This window comes from Myotis daubentonii, chromosome X (genome assembly GCF_963259705.1).
Source record: "Myotis daubentonii chromosome X, mMyoDau2.1, whole genome shotgun sequence".
NCBI classification, from domain to species: domain Eukaryota; kingdom Metazoa; phylum Chordata; class Mammalia; order Chiroptera; family Vespertilionidae; genus Myotis; species Myotis daubentonii.
The window spans coordinates 31,032,370-31,052,366 of NC_081861.1; the positions used below are offsets into that span (position 1 = coordinate 31,032,370).

Genomic DNA, 19,997 nt, shown 5'->3' on the forward strand with positions numbered 1-19,997 from the left:
ATCACTTCTCAAAGCACTCTATAGTCCAAAAAACACTAAAAACTCCTGCCAAAACAAATTCATGGTGCTCTGGCTGCAAATCTATTCATTGATGTATATCAACATCCAATTTGAACACTTTTTAACATAACTTCCCCTCTACCTTCCTCTCTGAAATCAATAATAAAATATATATATATATTTATTTATTTTAAAAAACAATCCCGGCCCAGGTGCCCATCTGCCTTGCACACCAAATTTTCAATGGGCAGAGCCCCAATGCTGCCACCCTAAGCATTGGGAGGGGGTAGAAAACTGGTGGATGAGCCCAGAAGCCAAATTGGCTCTAGCCCCACTAAACTCCAAGCAAATCCTGAGCAGGCTCCCCAGTGGTTGAGACAACAACTTTGTCAAAGGCCCCTTCCCTCCCTGGGCCCCAAGTTCTCAAGGCCAGAGGTCATCGTGGAAAAGGAAAAGGAAGAATGGTTTTGCTGGGAAGGGCCTGTTATTGATTTCCCTCACCAATACCTTCTTCCACTTTCCAACCTCATCTGAGACAATGGCTTCCCTCACCTCAGGGACCAAATCATTTCCCACATCCTACAAATATAGCCCCTCCCCATGCTAGAACACTATATATGGAGAATGTGACTTAGAAAGGGGACAGCAGATTATTCACTCTATACAAGCCTTCCCATCAGTTCAGGTCACAGAGCTACTCAAGAATCCTGCCACGGTTAAACAAGGTTGACACCTGCAGGACAAAGCAGGCCACTGGTTTCTCAGCCCTGTCCTCAACCCTCAACCTCAGTCCAATACTCACCTTGGGTCCATGAGAACTCCGGGCTATGACCTTTGCCTGTGGCAGCTGCTCCTCACCATCCTTCTCCTTGCCACATTTTATTTTCTTAGACGGCAGAGATTCAGTCACCCCATCGGTCACCACTGAGTCTGGCTGCCACTTGTTCTTGCAAGCAAAGACCCCTACGCTTTCCTGTTTCACTCGAGTCTGTGCGGCCTTACTCCGAACTTCGACTTGACCCCTCTGGGGAGCTGCTGGGAGGCCATCAGCCCGGAAGCAGGTGGCTAAATTGAAGACCACATCACCGTCCACTTTCTCCATTTTCACCCGCCCCAGGTCCACCTGGCTTCCAAGCTGTGAAAGCTCTGTGCTGGAGCCCCTCTTGCCACTTGGGACCACATCCAAGATGAGTTCCTTGGGGCGGCTGTCATGAGGTAGCAAAGGCAGCTCAGGCATCTTGCGCAGGTTCTGGGGGGTGGCCAGGACCAGCTCATGAGACATGTAGGTGGCCAGCACTTGGTTCTTAGGTTTTGTGTCTCCTGTCAGCTTCAGGCCACAAGTCCCCTGGGGGCCTTCTGTCTTAGGAGTGCCATCAGAGCAGAGGTGGCTCTCTGATTCCTCTGGCCCCTGGCTCACTCTTAAGTCTCCACTGCTAGGCTGAACAGACAGTGCTAGAGTCCCTGTCTGAGGGCTGAGAGTCAGAAGGACAGGGTTGACTTGTTCTTCATAAGGCTTGGCAGCGATCCGGCAAGTTTTGTTCTTTGTGCCAGTGTCCTGCTCTGGAGCAAAGGGGCCACCAGGCCGTGGCTGCCCCTCAGGAAGTCCGTGCACAGCTTCACTGGGGCCAACAGATGACACACCAGAGAACTCAGAAACGACGCTGGTGGGCCTGATGGGCACCCCCTGACTGGGGGTCAGCTGCCCGGCACTGGAAATGCCAATGGAAAGCAGAGATGTTTGCTGGTATGGTGACCAACCAACAGGCAGGACCTGGGTGCTGGTGGGCTTCCCGTTGACTGAACACCGCGGGTAAATATTTGCTGGCCCAGTGGGCTTCCATAGAGAGAGCTCCTTGCTTTGGCAGCCCGGCAGCCCTGGGGCAATGCGGGCTGGGGTGTAACGTTTGACTGTGCTTGGCTGTCCCTCAGTCCCAGCCTGGCTTCCCTTCTTGCCACAGGAGGCACCAGTGCTCTTAGGCTCGCCTTGATCAATGATGGAGATGGGCTCCTGCTTGGGGAGATGGCGGGGGTCTCGGTTGAGGCCCAGGTTGGGCTCTTTGTTCAGCAGCAGGGAAGCAGGCACTGGGTTGGCCACTCCCACATAGGTGCCAGGAATGGTACTGATCAGCGCAGTTGAGTTCTTCACCCAGGTGCTCGGGTCCCCATTCCTCACTATCTCAGGAAAGATGACGAAGGGTGAGGCAGTGGAGCCCAGGCATGAGGTGACATTGCTGCCGGCAGCCTGGGTTGTACGCTGAGACCTAGAGAGGACCGTGGAGAGGAGGGCCTTGCTGCTGGTGTGCACAGGGGTCAACACGGGCATGGGGGGTGTCTTGCGTTGGTTCGGCAATGGAAGCTTCTGGCGGTTGGACTTAGAGGAGAGGTCGAGGGGCATCTCACTGCACTCAGATGGAGAGGCCATCTCTCGCTCCAGCTGTGGAGGTGACTTGAGGGGAGAGAAGGTAACGGAAGTCCCTTCTGTTTGCTGCTCGGTGCCACCTGTCATCTTGGCGGGTTGCGGCGGGGCTGAGCTCACACTGGGGGCTGGCAGCAAAGGCTGTGGCGTTGGAAGCACCTTGGCAGAAGCAGTGGAGAGGGAAGTATCTGCCAAAGGCCCGGGGACCCCATCAGGCGCAGGCTGGGTGCTGGTGCTGCTGGATGGGGAAGCACACGGAAGCCTGTTCACCTCCAGAGAGACCACCTTGGAATCTGAAGTCAGAGGCCGGGCTACAGAAAATGCATATGGGTAAGACCGTAGCTCTGGGGAGGCCAGCATGCCAGGGATACACCTGTCCTGTAGGTAGGACGGCAGGACAGGGAGTGTAAGAGTGGAGGAGACCCCCAGAGTGGTTGGCAGTGTGGCCACACTGAGTGGCTGCCCACAGCTCGGAGGTGGGATATATACCAGCGGCTGGCTCGGTGTCAGTACTGTCCCTGTCTGAAAGGACAGAGGGACTTTTTGCATAGCTGGTGCCTGAGCTGCAGGAAAACACACTCGACTCAAACTAAAGGAGGCCGGGATGGGTGCAGACGTGGGAATGGCAGTTGGTGTGGCAGCCGGCATGGGCGTGGGGGCTGGAGTAAAGATTGGGGCTGGGGTGGGTGCAGGCACCGGTGTAGGAGCAAAGGCAGGGATGAGGGTGGGGGTGGAAGGCGGGCCGGAGGATGGGGTTGGAGTGGCCATGGGCACTGATGGAGGGCCAGGAGCTGCTGGAGGTGTGGATGCCGGCATGGGAGCCAGAACTGGAGTGGGGACAGGAGCAAGGACCAGGGTCGGAGCAGAAGGGGGCACAGGAGCCTGGATCAAGGTCAAGGAAGGAGCTGAAACTGAGACTGACATGGGGGAAGGGGCTGGAGCCGGCAGGGAAACAGGGCCTGAAGGGGGAGCAGAAGCCGGCACAGGCACCAAGACTGAGGCTGAAACTGAGAGGGTGTTCGAATCAGAGATGAGTGTGGGCACTGATGGTGGCGCCTGAGCCAGGGCAGGGACTGGTGCTAAGGGAGGGGAAGGAGCCGCAACTGAAGTGGCAACCTGGACAGGAACTAGCCCTGAATGGGGCATTGGGGCGGGGACAGAGAGAGGAACCTGGAATGGATCGGGGACAGATGGGGGGACGGAGGCAGAACTGGGAGCAGGGGGGCAGATGGGTGCTGGCAGCGGACTGAAATTAGTGGTAACCAGAGGCAGGGTTCCCTCCACGGGCACTCCAGTTCCCAGAGTTGCCAAAATGAAAGTATTTTTCTCCCCAACACCATGCCGAGAGTCCAAAGCCTTTACCCCAGCGGGCGAGCAGTCCACCTGTTTGCTCATTTGCGTGCTGAGGGGAGTCCAGGAGCAGTCAGGCCTGCTGCTGCCGGCCTCGGTGCTGTCAGTAGGGGGAAGCTTGAGCCCGTCTTCCGGGCCACTCAGGGGAACCAAAAGGCCCTCGGCCTCTGCCACATTCCCAGCATAGTCCATTTTTGGCTGGGGGCTGTTGGGCTTGTCTTCTGACTTGTGCCCAAGTTTTTCTGTTGCACTGCCATCTGCATCTGCCCCCCGGGCATTGCTGCCACTTCCAACTGCTGTGAGCTCCACCTGCAACGACAGAGCAACGTGCCCATCTTAGTAGTTCTCTGTGGAGGGCTCAAGTATCTCAAGGCCTGGGTGAGGCGATGGCTGGTCCTCTTTGCAACTTGACCAACCGGGTCTCGGCAGAAACAAAGAGCAGCTGGCCAATTTCTTTTTCACATACAGCAACTCCTGGGAAATACCCTGCCCCTTCCTGTCCCTCTTCTGAGGATGACAGGCTGGGCACATTGCCCGGGCAATTTAGCTCCACCCTTTGGCGGGTGGCATGTGGCTCCACATGGCCCCTTACCTTGGAAAAACTGCTGCTGACACAAAACTCCTGAGATCCAAAGTGCTGGCAGTCACCTGTCGTGGACTCCTCATCAGAAATAGGTGCTCTTCTATCATGGGAGACACAACCAGAGAAGGAACATGAGGCCTAGTCTTTGGACTCCGGCCATCTTCCCCAGAATGCCCCCTACCTGCCTGGGTTCCCATAAACCTTCCTGCCTTGTTTCCCTTGCTGGCTTGGGGGAAATCACAAGGAATTGGAGGGTCCAGGTTATAAACGAGAGCCTCCACACCCAGCTTTGCAAATTCTTGCAAAGGAGCCCCATCTGCTATCTATAGATTCCCCTCTTGGGGTCGTGTATCCTGTTTTCTAGGGCTCTCATCAAGAGTGTGAAAGACACCCCAGCACCTTTGCCTTGTCTCCAGAGCTTACCCATCAAAGTGAGTTACTGGGCATTGCCAAAAAGGGGAGAGGTGAGTTACAGAAGATATCAAAAGGCATGCAAACTGGGCTTTTCTCTTAAATGCAATCTTATTTTAGGTCTATAAAGGAAGCGGGCTGCAGGTACCATAAGGGTAATCCTTTCCTAAAACAAATAACCACCTCCACTGTTTCATGTTCTAAATATGACTCATCACCCAGTCACCCAATGGGCTTGCCTAGAGCAGATCCATGCTTATTAGTACGTACATGTAATGATACTGATTGGAGGTCACTGGGTGCTGAAGAGCATTTCAAGGGTACAACTTCTTTCCCTCCAGGGTACCTCTTCCCACCTTGTAGAGTAGCACCAAGCTCCAGCCAGCCCCTTCCTCCTGCTTTTCTCCCCTGCCTGTGTCCCACCCCCTGCCAACTCTCCATTCTCTCCTTGATCTCCCAGGACTACTGCATTCTCTCCCATCCCAAGCAAGGCCTTTAAAGCCACAGACTCCAAATTCAAATTGGTAGATCACAGGGAGAAGGGCTCAAGGCCAGAGATCTGGGTCCCAAAGGAGGAAAACTTAACTGTATCGTCCCACCTGCTCAAAAATCTTCTCTACATTTCGGATAAGAACCTTAGAACATGGTACATCCTGACTTAAAAAAAAAGTAATATCAGACTAGGAGGGTGAAGTTAAAGAGAGAAAACCCATTGGAAGTTTGGTGGTTTGACCACAGCAAGAGCGTACCACTGCCTGCCCTAGGGAAGACACAATGGGGCAGGAGCCACGGTGCGAGGGGAGTTTGGATGCAAGAATAAAGCTCCAGCAGAAATGCCCACTGTGGTTCCTACGGAGCAAAAGATTGGAACGCCCTGTGTGCCGCTGAGGAGGTAGACTGCCTGGGTTTTGGGATCCCTTCTTCAGAGCCCTCACTCTGAGCTCCCAAAGTAGCTAGTGCCCGCCGTACCACCACCCTAGCCAAAGGGCAGTCTGGGCACCTGCAGGCAAGCCCATGAGAATGGGGAGGGCCAGGCTAACTTCCTCCCTTTCACTGGAACAGGGCACCACTGAAGGACTCCAAACTTATACCTGGGGAAAGAGAAGCAAAAAGGCAAGGCAAGGGGTTCACTACAGGCCTCTCCCCATCTTTTCAGGGCCCCAGAGGTGGCAATGGGGAGCAGGGGTGGACTGTTCCCTTTAAAAGACAGCTAAGCTGGTAGAAGTGACAGGGTTCCATTGCTGGCAATGACTGTTGGCGACAAACAGAAATGATAGTAAGGAGAAGCAAGGGCTAGAGATGCAGTCGGGGGTCTCGCATCGATGGGGCAAAAGGGGGCCTGAGGAAAAGGAAAAACATACTTTGACATCAACTCCCGAGAGACCAGAAAAGCAAGACTTATCCCCCAGCCTTGGGATGGGAGGAGAAGCGTGTCCCAAATAGATTTGCCAAGAATGCTTGGGGGTGGGGGGAGTGTGACCAGGAAAACTAAGCGGAAGTGCCCCCTGTTCACCAACTCCACATGAAGGATTTCAGAGGAAAAATGCTATTTATCTACATTATTTCCCCTCCTGACCATGCAAAGGGAAGCTGGCTACGTACTCGACACCGCCCCCCCCCCTTGCTCAGCTCCCACCTGGCATAAAATCATCTTGAAAGCAGAAACCCTGCCCTCCACCAGGGAGTGCAGAGCCACCTGCCAGCCCAGAGACACTGGAAGTGGCAGCAGCAGTGGCAGCAGGAGCAGCAGTCCTGGCTACTCCAGCCATCCCACGCCTGAGTGCCAGCCCCCGAGGCTCTGGGAAAATGTCGTGAGGCCACATTTCAAATCCTCTGAGAAGAGGGGTGTGCAAAGCTAAGCAAACATTAAATTGCTCCATTGAGAGAACCTGGGACAGGAATAGCTTGCAGGGGAGGGGTAAACTCGGAGAGCTCGGTCAACAAGGCAAGGTTAGGGGGGTTCAGGTGACCAGGAGGAGGGAGCAGGGGTCAAAGCAGGCTTCAATCAGGACTGAAAATCAATCCCACAATTTCTTCCCAACAGAGATGACCCTGGGCTGTTACGCTCAAGGCTGTGTTGGACTTAAACCAGAAGTGGCCACAACCTTTCCAGGCCATTTTCCTAATTATTAAGGGCTAGCACTCCTGTCAGACCAGGCCTTTTATAGTTCCTTGACTACATGACACACACCAGGCTCCTACCCTCCCAGCTCCTGCAGACTTTCCCTGCTTCAGTCCCACCACATCCCAAGACCACCTTCATTCCCCACAGGGTCTTCCCCAAACATGCCATATGGGAAAGGCCAACCCTCACCTCAAACTCCTACTCATCCCTCAAGCCCCAACTCCAATGTCACTGCCTCTGGGAAACCTTCTCTTCCTTTATTCCCCGAGGATGTTTGTCAATCTTGCACCTAGACTCCCACAGAACCTGTATCTGTCTCTCTATGGCACTCACCACTTATATCTCGTGATGACTGGTTTGCTCTCAATGGGTTTAATAAATGTTTGTTGAATGCAGGAATGAATGGGTGCAAAAAGGAAGCAAGCAAGCAGAGAGCTTTAGCTGGAGGTTTTACTAGAGTCAGCCACCTGGGGCCAGGAGAAAGCCCCTGCCCACTGTCCCTGCAGCCATCACTGTATCTGATGAAGCTGGACAGGCTTCCAAACATAACTTTAAAAGTTAAGCCACAGTCCAGCCAACTGTGGTTCAGGAGTCACGGTTTGATTCCCAGTCAGGGCACATGCCCGGGTTGCGGGCTTGATCTCCAATGTGGGGCGTGCAGGAGGCAGCCGATCAATGATTCTCATTATTGATGTTTCTATCTCTCTCTCTCCCTCTCCCTTTCTCTCTGAAATCAATAAAAATACATATTAAAATAAAGTTAAGCCACAGGTGCAGTGTTATACTCAAAATGTCTAAGTTCCATAAGTTGTAAAGGGCTGAAGAAATGCCTTTTAAATATAGTGAGATCACATTTTGGAAATCAGCTGTAGTATGGCCTACACTGCAGTCAGTGGGAAGGTGACAATAAAGGGTAGACGAGATCAGAAATGACAACGCTTAAAAGGTCTTCTTAACTACTAGGCATATTTTGGTAATTTAACATCTCAAGAAAGGTCCATAAAGAGGGAAAATCAGGTCTGAGGCCCACTCCCTGCTCCTTCTCGGAAGGCATTTAGACTGGACAGTGAAGGAAAGTAACTTATACATTGATATTTTTGAAGGCTCTAGTCCAGATGTCTGCATCAAAGTCTCAACCACTTACAACTAGTTGCCAATGAATACTTAACACAAATCAATAGCACTACCCTGCCTTCCCCCGACCACCCCGTAATAATTATCTATGGCCATACCTCATATGCAAAGGAAAATACCTTTCTCATGCACATATGAGAAGAATTTTGTCTCATTTTCTTTGGTCTTGACTTTCATATTCTAAAATTAAATTCCTTTTAAGTCCATCTCTAATTTGCTCCCCAGTATAAAGAACATTAGGCTGTCAGGTGCTGATGGCTTTTTAAAAATATAAAAAAGGTCTAGTCTCCTAACCTGAACCTCAGACAAGTACACACTTCTCCAGTTAACAACAGAAAAAGAAAGTAGATCCACACAAAGATGTCCATTTCTTTTCCCTTCAAAACTGCCAACACTCCCCCATATATACACATACCCATCCACACTCTTCTAAGATTTATCCAAGGAAAATGCCAGATCTTAAATTTTAGGAAAAGCCACATCGTTCTATGTTTTAGGTGATTGACCAAATGTGAACAGGCAATGGATTGAAACAACGGCTAAATACCAGCAAGCATGGGAGAGCCATGCCTTCTCTAAAAATGGGAGAGGCATTGTAACCATCACACACAGCTCTGGCCAAGAATTATGAAAGTCAAATATAGAATCTAAAGGCCACTTTGGGTGTTCTTCAGATGGGGCATGATCAGAAAATGACATAGAGGTTGGTCAATGAAATATTCTGGTGTGCAGAAAACTGAACACACACCCAGATGGAGTAGGCACCACCAACTCTCAATTTCATATGAAAACTACATTAAGCAGTTTGATCTCCCTTAGGTAGACAAGGATCTGACTGTGAATCGTCATTAATCTCGTGAGGCAGGAAAGCATTGGTTACCAGAACACTCACTAACAGTACCCAGTATAAAGCTCAATGATAGAACTGCCTTTCTTCCAGGCTTATATCAAGGGTCAAAAATGTCGTATGCATATCCTGAGCACCAAACGTGGATGCAGCAAATAAAAACTGCAATTGCCTGAGCTTCCCCTTTTTCTACCATCTGACAGTTCTTTTTAAAAAAAATATTTTTTACTGATTTTAGAGAGGAAGGGAGAGGGAGAGAAACATCAATGATGAGAGAATCCCTGATCAGCGGCCTCCTGCACACCTGCTACTGGGGATAGAGCCCACAACCCAGGCATGTGCCCTTGACTGGAATCAAACCTGGGACCCTTCAGTCCACAGGCTGACAGTCTATCCACTGAGCCAAACCAGCTAGGGCATGACAGCTCTTAATATGTAGACAAATATTGGTTGATGAAGTCATCTGTTGGCCTCCTCACCTTCATCTGAACAGAGATGGGAAGGCAGAGCAGGCCACTCACACATCCCAGCCCCGTCCTATCTCAGGAAAATTAGAAATGACTACCAGCCACATCCCCAGGGTCCCTCCCCAGGCCCTGCTGTGGCTAACCCCCTGGTGAGTAGGCACCACTCACTGGAAGCCGGCAACAGCCACCTTCCCAGCCTCCTCACCTCTCCTCGTTGATACCGCACATGCGAATCCGGTCAGAACTGGTCCAGTTGTGTACGCCGCTGTAGAGCGGTGCTGTAGAGATCATGACAGCCACTCACCACCAGATAGGACCTGCTGTGGCCACTTCCCCTGAGGAAAAAGAATCCCCCAAAAATCAAAACTTGTAACCACCTGCTTAACCACCTTTAACAAGGGAACACTTAAATAAAGGTAATTATAGCACCCAGATGTTAAAGCCATCTCTCTCATAAGCCAGGCTACCATGGGAAATTAAGGTCCAAATGGGGATGAGGGAGCACCAGCTTTTCAGGAATCCATAGGTTTCAGGATGGAGATGAGAATGCTGTTAATCACCTAGAGTGATTTTCTAAATTATCATAAAGACAGATATGCTTGAGTGTTCGAGGAAATTCAATCTATTTTAGACAAATGAAATGACAGTATATTTTTTTACACACATTTAGCCTAACCAACTACAATTAGAGGGTCGTTTCCATATGTGAACAGTGAAAGACTACTGGGGATCTTTTTCTCGTCAACTCTAATTCATGGGTACTGAAGTATTTGAGTGACGTAGCCAATTTAAGCTCTCCAGAGGAAGCACACGATTTCATTATAAGCTCTTCAAAAATACTCTATTCTGATTTCAAGTTGGGAGTTATACAGATGTGATGCATATATCTAACCTGCTTTAAAGCTCCCTCCAAATCAGATGCAATACTCCTTGTACTGTGACCACAAATAAGCAAAGAAACAAACAACTATGTTCCATCAAGAACCACACATTTCTGTCCTTGTGCCTTCAGTCTGTCACCCCCATGACATACCACCCCCTTCACCAGCCAATGTCCAGCTCTCTCTCACTGTTAACAACCACTGCACAGCCAATTCACCTTCTAGAGAAAATGAGGCATCAAAAAAGAGAGATTTACCCAATAAGCTTATCTTGAGACACTTAAACTCTTGACTTATTAGCCAAAAGCCTTATTCATCAAGGTTCAGTTAAACAGAAACCTACAGTGACCAGAATTTTATGCTATTCTCCACTTTCCAAAGAAGCAACTCATAGTCATATTAGGGATTTGTTTAATTCATTCTTTAAACAATTTTCAGATATTGCTCATATTCAACACAATTATACAGTTCATTCAACAAATACTTATTGAGCTCCTACTATGTGCCAGCATTGTCCTAGGACCTAGGTACTGGGGATTCAACAATTAACCAAAAACCCCACCTCCATGGTGTTTATATTCTAATGGGAGGAGACTGACAATAAACACATTAAATGATTCTATATTTATTGTAGTGTTAGAAGGAGGCATAACACAGGCCAAGAGGCATGGTGATGGTCAGGGGTGGGAGGCAGAATGGGCTACAACTTGAAAGTGGGTGATCAGGGTAGGTCTTGCTGAGAAGAAGATATTTCAACATCTTAAAGGAAGCAAAGGGACCCATGTGGCTATCTGGGGGAAGAGCATTCCATGGAAAAGGGAACAACCGATGCAGAGGTCCTAAGGCTTAAGGTTGCCTGCTAAAATCAAGGAAGAGCCAGGAGGCCAGTCTGGCACACAGGGAGTGAGCGAAGGGAAAGATGCAGTGAGGGGTGAGCAGAGCTGCACACTTCTTGGTCGTCACCTAACTCCCTATCTCTGCAGCATAGGCTACTGATGCCTTCACCCCTTTCCCTGTAATTGGCCCTCTCCTAGCTGTTCTGACTCTGTGCCTGCTGCCTTCTCTAGGGCCCTTCTCTATCTCCACCCACCCCAGAAACCTGGCCCTTATCATGCTCATTCTCTCCTCACCTCTGCCACCCTTTCCCATCTCTTCTCCTTCCCTCTTTCTTTTCCTACCCCATACATCTCTTTCCCTTCCCTCCCCCCCTCAATCTCTCTCCTATTTCCCTCTATTCTTCCTCATCACCTCCCTTTCACCCTCATATTCTCCCAACAGTCTCTCTCTCCCCCCCTCTCCCACTTCGCTTCTCCCTATTTCCTATGTCTCTCTGGTACAGTCCCTTCTTCCTCCAACTTTCTTTCCTTTCCTGCCTCTCTAGTCGAGAGTCCTTTCCCTCCTTTATCTCACTTTCCTCTTTTTCCCTCAGGCTCCACTCTCTCCTCCCACTCCCCCTCCTCCTTCCTTCACCCCCGCCCCCACTCTCCTTCCTCACACCTCAGCCTTCAGTCTTCCTCTCTTATCCTCCTCTAGTCTGTCTGGCTCCTGCTGGCTCTCCACTGCCCCCACCTCTCTCCCTCAGTGTGTATGTGTGTGTCAGCCCCGCCCCTTCTTGTCTCTCTGCTCATGAGCTCCCACAGTTTCAACTCAACCAGATCTCTACCTGTAGCCCTGAACTCTCTTCTTAGACCCAGACCAGAATTTCCAGCTGCCAACAACTTGCTGTTAATTGGATGTCCACAGAGCCCCTCAAACTCAATGTGTCTCAAACTGAACTCATTATCTGTTCCCATAAACCTGCTCCCCACCCCACCCCCACGCCCAGCGTGTTTTCTCTCTTAGTCAATAGCACCACTATCTCCTAGCCTGGAAATTTCAGCACCTTCCTCATATCCAACTCCTTCTCTCTCCCATTGCCCACATCCAATCAGCAGCCAAGCCTAAATCATGCCATCTCCATCCTCTCCTACCCTCTGGCCACTAACTTGATGCAGGTCTTCATCATCTTTCACCCAGAATATTACAATAGCCTCTCAACTCGTCCCTCTGTCTCCAATCTCCTGATTCTACAATCAATTCATCTTCTAAAGCACCAGTTCGATCCCATCATCCCCTCCCTCCTCAAAAGCTTTCAATAGCTTTCCTCTGTCTTCCGAATCAAGCCTGTGTTTCTTAGCACCGCATTCAGGGCCCTCCACGACCTAGCCTCAAATCTCTGTCTTCTCTGCCACATCCTGCTATTCCCCTGCTGTCCTTGTCATCCTAACCCTTCCCTGTACAGGCCATGCAATTTCAGGACTTTGCTGTTTCCTCACCCTGAAATGGTCTCTCCTGTACACCCTCTTCCTCCTTGTCACCCTCAAGCCTAGCTTAAATGTCATCATGTCATCTCCCCAGCCCTAGCCCCTGGTCAGTTAACTCCTCCCTCTCTGGTTCCAAAGCATTTCATTCCTACCTCTACTGCAGCCCTGATTCTTATTCTCCTCCACAGTGTGGTTAGTTGGAGGAGTGGCATGTCTGTCTCCCCCACCAGGCAATCAGCTACTTAAGGTAAAGAAATACTGCCCGCCTTTTTTGTCTCTAGTCCTCCTGCAATGTCTTACATATAGTAAGTAATTAGTAAATGCATGTTATATGGAACTGAATCTCGGATGAGAATTGAGGTGATAACCCTGAAAAAATATAAGAAGAAAAATCAACCCCCAAAAAAGTATCCACCATGTATCTTACTACAGAAAAAAACTGTTGTACTTCAATGAAAACCCTATGAATTGTCTATAGCACACACCCTTTCGGAGCTGCCAGATCCTAGCCCGGTTCACTGTCTTTAAGCTATTTTGTACCTCTGTAAATTGCAGGTAACTGATGGATATGCAAACTCTGTCTTGTCCCATAGAGTTTGGATTGACTTCCCTCCCTACTGTGGAAAAACCAGTTTTGCCTCCATTTGCAACTCAATTCCTTTGCTCCGTAAAAATTTATGCTTTCCGGACTTTTACATTCAACCATATATAACATCTGTCTGATTCCCTTGTTGATTAATGAGTAAAATAAAATCTTTAACACGTGTTCATTTTTATATCTGTACAAGACTCATGATTTTGCCTTTTCTGAAAATTATCTTTAATATTACTAAGACAGTTATATGGGTTAACACATAATTTTAGAAAGATTTCAACAAGAAGTATGACAAATAGATTGACTGTTTCACATCAGTTCACCAGGACTGCATTCCCTGAACATCCTGGTCAATCAAGTTTTGACTGTTTCTTAGACTGTCCTGGAATATCCTAGTTTAAGAAACAACACCTCAGCCTAATGGCTGATACACCAGGTACTTTTTTCACCTTTCTCACTATGAAGCATTGGAAGACTCCAGTCATGGAAGGGGTTGTTCTTGCCATAAGATAAATTTCAACACGAATTATGAGTGTTAGTGGCAGCAGATAAAAGTAAATTAGGGCCTGGGACAGCAATCAGAGGGGGAAATCCTGGCATTTGGAAACAGAACAACATAAAAAAATATCATCACCTAGATAAAGGAGTTTTTAGACTCCTGTCCCCCAAAACAAAATAACAACCACAGAAAGAAAACCAAGTAAAAACCAAAATAATTACCACACAATACTCATTTTATAACTACCTAGAGATCAAAACCGATACTGGCCCTAGCCAGTTTAGCTCAGTGATTGCAGAGTTGGCCCACGGACTAAAGGGTCCTGGGTTTACTTCTGGTCAAAGGCACATACTTTGGTTGCAGGATCATTCCAGAGTCCCTGGGGTATTTGTGGGAGGCAACCAACCAATGTGTCTCTCTCACATCAGTGCTTCTCTCTCTCTGTCTCTTCCCCTCCCTTCCACTCTCTCCAAACAATCATGGAGCCCAGCTGGTGTAGCTCAGTGGTTGAGTGTCGACCTAGGAACAAGGAGGCCACCAGTTCAATTCCTGGTCAGGGCACATGCCCTGGTTGCAGGTTCGATACCCAGTGGGAGTGGGGGGGGGAGGCAGCCAATCATGATGTTTCTCTCTCATTGATGTTTCTATCTCTCTATCTCTCTCCCTTCCTCTCTCTCTAAAAATCAATAAAAACATTTTTTAAATCATGGAAAAAAATATCCTTGGATGAGGATTAACGAAAAAAATGATACATACATTTTCACAAGCTCCCAAAGATGAAACATCTGTTTAAATCTTGGCCTCCCAGTCTTGAATTGTGCTTTTGTCAGAGCAGCATCCCTTCCTATATGAAGCCCACTGGTGCTAATTAGCAGTAGCCTTTGCAGGAGAGGGACATGGAGGGATAGAAAGCATAGGCAGGAAAGAATGGATCCTCCTGAGCTGGAGAATAAGCAAGGGGAACTTTTAAAGAGGCACTGATGGCGCCAATGCCCACACAAGATGGAAGGAGTCAAGATGGCTAACAGACATTAATGTTTCCCAAGTCAGGATCACTGAGGTACTTGTTCAAAAAACAAGAGTTGTAGGTCCCAGCCCTGGAGTTTCTAATCCAGTAGGCCTAGGGTTTTGTTTTACTAGCATGTCCAATCAAATCACTAACTGCTCAATTGTACACTACTTCTCAAGAGAGGAAAGGAAAAACCTTACAGATATGCCATACTTGGTAGGTTCTGCTGGTGTACACACTCGTATACCACTTGCTTTTGCTCGTAGCACCTACACTCGTGTGTGGTATGTGTTCTAAAATCAATCTCTCTCTCTCTCTCTCTCTCTCTCTCTCTCTCTCTCTCTCTCTCTCTCTCTCCATCACATCAAAGGCAAAAGGCGAAATTCTTAAAAGGAACTTGGAAGAAACCTGGTAACCCCATGTGACCCAGGAAGCACAGGCACAAGGATATGAAATACCTCAAAGGATTTTCCCAGATGTCACAACCATATAATTGTTAAGAAATGAACAGCTGCATTGCCCCAAAATCAAATGCTGGTCACCACTTAGAAGGCAGTGGGACCACAGTAAGTTAGCCCCACTTTGTGGGGGAAAACTCAAAAGACACAGTCAACTCATAGTGCGAACAAAGGAGAGCACTTGCTCCAGCAACCCAAAGTGTTAAGTGTGGTTGAAAAAAACAAAAAACCAATAAATAAAACTTTTCTATTTAGAAAAGCACACGTACACATAAGTAGAACGAACGAACAAGATCCAAGAGAATGAATCCAACAAGCAGGCAGCAGCAAGTAGGTAGCCAGACATAACCACCAAACTATGAAACAGGAAAAACCAAAAAGAAAATGGACTAATAGGAGAACAATAACTTTTAAGTGGTGAAAATAGCAGCGAAGCTGAGAGCAAGCAGGTAGAAGAGAAACCATAATGAAGCAAAAAACTTTCCGAAAACAAAAACAAAAACAAAACACTAGAAGACAAAGGCAAGTGTGAAAGGCATAAAAGAGAAGCCCATAGGATATAACAACCAAAAGGGAAAAAAATGAAATAGGGGAACCTAAAATATTTCGCCATCATGGGCCAAACTGAAACACTGTGGGGAAGCACTGAAGACAGACATTTTAGAAAAGTTTCAAGAGAATATGTTATCAAAAGGGAGAGAACATCAAATTAGAGCCCATCTCAGGGTTAAAGGGAGTTGGTCATAGGGGATGGACAGCACTAAAATATCAAAAAAGATTTTACAATTGGATATACTTTTTTGGTTTTGTTTTGAAATGAAGATACCCAAACAAGCAGATTTCACAATGACTACAAGCAAAGCATGGTCATCATGCATATGAGGAAGAGAAGGACACAAAATGAGGTAACAGAGCATCTATATCTGACAAATGCTTTTTACCAAGGTAGAAACTGTTTAAAAAGTTAAACTTGAGCCCTGGCCGGTGTGGCTCAGTTGGTTGGAGTGTCATCGGAAATACCAAAAGGTTGCAGGTTGTATCGTAGGAAAGGCAACTAATTGATGTTCTGTCTCACAGTTATGTTTCTCTTTCTCTCCCTCCCTCCCCTCCCTTCTTCCTTCCTTCTTCCTCTCTCTAAAATCAATAAGAATATCCTCAGGTGAGGATTTTTTTTAATTAAAAAGTTAACCTTGAAAATGGCCAAACAGAGTATGCGCCCAGCGGACAAATTCCCTAGAATCATGAACAACATAATGTGAAACCTGCCCATTTATTCATGATTGGATTCTACCATCAAGATAGTAAATTAGAGCCCAACTTATGTAGCTTAGTGGTTGAGTATCAACCTATGAACCAGGAGGTCATGGTTCGATTCCTGGTCAGGGCACATACCCAGGTTGTAGGCTCGATCCCCAGTGTGGAGCATGCAGGAGGCAGCTGATTGATGATTCTCTCTCTAATCATTGATGTTTCTGTCATCTCTCTCTCCCTCTCCATTCCTCTCTGAAATCAAGAAAATATATATATTTTTGAAAAAGACAGTAAATTAGAAACTAAAGATTAAGAAGATCTCAGTTAAACTAAATCTGGAAATACTCCCCCAGGCTTCTTTGATTCACACTGCCTGGTGACCTGGAAGCAATTATGACATTAAAAAATGAGAGCCGGAAAATATTCATCTTGAAGCCTGGCCCTGAATCTGTCCTCAAGAGGACAGGCGTGGCCAGTAGACAATTTAAGAAGGAGGGTTGGGTCAGTGATGACTAATAAGTAAAGAAAACCAACTTTGCGACCTTTTGCTGGGATAGAAATCCAGAGATCTGGGTAAAGCACCCATTAGACCAGTGGTTCTCAACCTTCTGGCCCTTTAAATACAGTTCCTCATGTTGTAACCCAACCATAAAATTATTTTCGTTGCTACTTCATAACTGTAATGTTGCTACTGTTATGAATCGTAATGTAAATATCTGATATGCAGGATGGTCTTAGGCGACCCCTGTGAAAGGGTTATTGGACTGCCAAAGGGGTGGCTACCTACAGGTTGAGAACTGCTGCATTAGACAGACGCATTCATATTCAAATTTCACAGAAGCAAAGGAGAGGCCACCCATTACCTCACTTTGGGGAAAACAGCATTCTAAGACATCTCCAAGGAGATCCAAGAGACTATTGGCATTGAGATCCTCAGGCTAAAGTGTAAAGGCCATGACTTCTACCCAATCACCACAGTGTCTTTAGAGAGTGGTCAAAACATGTCCAAATTATTCTTTTCAATAGGAAAGTGTACACAGACCCAAACAAGGATAACTTTACCTGGCTTTAGATATGGAAGCTCTGCCCAGCCGATGTGGCTCAGAGGTTGAGCATTGACCCAGGAACCAAGAGGTTGCCTCTTCGATTCCCAGCAGGGCACATGCCCAGGTTTTAGGCTACATCCCCAGTGGGGGGGGGGGGCAGCCGATCAATGATGTTCTTCCCTTATCGATGTTTTTATCTCTCTATCCCTCTCCCTTCCTATCTCTAAAAATCAATTTTAAAACATTTTTAAAAGATATGGAACCTCTTCCACAGATCTTACCTTTCTTGTCACTCTGCCTTCTTACATGTGTATTCAATAGGAGACTATCATTCCTATTTTCCTTACTTAATTACAAACCTCATCCCCTAATGAAGACATTCTCCAGTGTAAATTGTTCTAATTTACTAATTTCCCATATGAGGGTAGTATTCTAATATTCTCCTCAGCATTCCCCACAATACCTATATCCCCTCATCTTTCCCTACCATACTTTCCTACACAATCACTTTACTTTGCTTCCCTCTACTACCCCACACCACACCACACACACACACACACACACACACACACACACACACACACACACACACAAAATCAACTGTAAATAATCTGCTGTGCAATTTAAAGGAGGAAGGGGCCCTTTGCACTGCTCATCCCAACCTTCTGCCTGGCAATCTGTTTCAACACCTTCTAGTTCCCCTGTTTTTGTTTGCTTGTTTGTTTGTTTTTGCTATCTACTGGTTCTATCCCAAGGGATCAGTCTTATAAGGGACACTGCATCCTGTTCCCAGATATATTGATTCCTGTACTTTAACAAGAAGGCTAAGTAGTTGTCCATACAGAGTTATAGCATAGGAACCTTCATAGACCACTTGGGTACCTCCATCTTAAAAAATCTTGCCTATAGCGCTGGCCAGGTACTCAGTGGTTGGAGCATTATCTCACCACACCAGGGTTGAGGGTTCAATCCCTGGTTGGGGCACATGTGTGAATGCATGACTAAGTGGAACAACAAATCTATTTGTTCTCTCTCTCTCTCTCTCTCTCTCTCTCTCTCTCTCTCTCTCTCTCTGAAATCAATAAATAAAAAATAAAAATTGTAAAAATAAAAATAGCCCAGCCATCATGGCTCAATGGTTGAGCATGAACCTATGAACCAGGAGGTAAAGGTTTGATTCCTGGTCAGGGCATATGCCCAGGTTGCAGACTGGGTCTCCAGTATGGGGTGTGCCAGGGGAAGCCAATCGATGACTCTCTATCATCACTGATGTTTCTATCTCTCTCTCCCTCTCCCTCCCTCTGTGAAATCAATAAAAATATATGTAAAAAATAAATCTTAAAAAACCTTGTCTATAAACATTTATGAGACTGGATACAAAGGAATTTTAACTATCTGTTCAACACATGAGAGCTTACTCATTCAAATGAAATGTAGTTACTTCCAATAATTACCTTGGGAGGCCAGACATTCATCTCAATGGAGTGGCCAGTGCTTTGCAATCTCCCTGGAGCCCTTCTTTCATCAACATTACCATCCAAACCTTTTTCAACCCAAACCACACCTTTTTCAATCTCCTCACTAGGGTAGAATTCCCATCCATTCAATTTGATGTTTAAAAATTGCCAAAATCCATTTGGAATCTTCTATTCACACAGCAACAACATCCTTGAAGAGTGATATACTCCAGTTCCCACAGCCTAAACTGTGGGGGGGTGGGATTTAAAGGGCATCTTCAGCCCCCACTTCTCAGCCATCTCAGATACCTCACTATGTCCATTTACTATGTTATATGCAAAATGGTAATAAACTAGTACCTACCTAAAACTGACAATAATGAAAGCACTTGAAAGGACCAAAGGTAATCTACTCCAGCCCTAGCTGGTTTGGCTCAGTGGATAGAGCGTAAGCCTGCAGACTGAAGGGTCCTGGGTTCGATTCTGGTCAAGGGCACATGCCTGGATTGCAGGCTTGATCCCCAATAGGGGGCATGCAGGAGGCAGCCAATCAATGATTCTATCTCATCATTGATGTTTCTCTCCCTCTCCCTTTCTCTCTGAAATCAATAAAAATATTTTTAAAAATGTATTTTTTTAAAAAAGGCAATCCAATCCAACAATGAAATAGGCAAAAAATAAAGTTTTAATCTGTCTTCTGTTTATTTAATTATTTATTGGTTAATCCTCACCTGAGGATATTTTTCCATTGATTTTCAGAGAGCGTGAAAGGAAGGGAGAGAGACACATCAATTGGTTGCCTCCCGCATGTACCCTGACCAGGGCCAAGGATTGAGCTTGCAACAGAGGTACATGCTCTTGACCGAAATCAAACCCGGGACCCTTCAGTCTGAGGGCTGACGCTCTATCCACTGAGCCAAACCGGCTAGAGCTTAATCTCTCATTTATATTTTCATGCCATCAAGTCAGTTTAGCTCTTCTACCCATGATACTTTTTATCTTATTATTCAAATAGTACTCACTCCCATTTCCCACTGCAAAGAAATTGTTTTACTCCATTTAAGGAAAGCACCTCATCAAATCTTTATACTGACCTAGGATCTAACTACAAGATTTTGTGTAACTTTTAGATGTCACAGATATCAAGAAAACCTAAACGATCACT

General features: G+C 47.0%; 1 protein-coding gene across 9 annotated transcripts in view; it reads right to left on the reverse strand.

The window, feature by feature from the left end:
- Positions 1 to 19,997, reverse strand: part of BCORL1 (BCL6 corepressor like 1) — a 67,866-nt gene that overhangs the window by 37,008 nt on the left and 10,861 nt on the right. For 7 of the 9 annotated variants that reach the window (XM_059679461.1, XM_059679454.1, XM_059679456.1 and 4 more), the window contains 3 exons: positions 9,539 to 9,668; positions 4,359 to 4,449; positions 803 to 4,075 (listed from right to left, as the gene is read on the reverse strand). In XM_059679461.1, the coding sequence (XP_059535444.1) occupies positions 803 to 4,075; positions 4,359 to 4,449; positions 9,539 to 9,624 (3,450 nt within the window). In that variant the 5' untranslated portion in view covers positions 9,625 to 9,668. Of the gene's footprint in view, positions 1 to 802; positions 4,076 to 4,358; positions 4,450 to 9,538; positions 9,669 to 13,561; positions 13,704 to 14,367; positions 16,148 to 19,997 lie in introns of those variants that run through there. The other 2 variants (XM_059679462.1, XM_059679460.1) reach the window with 2 other exon arrangements.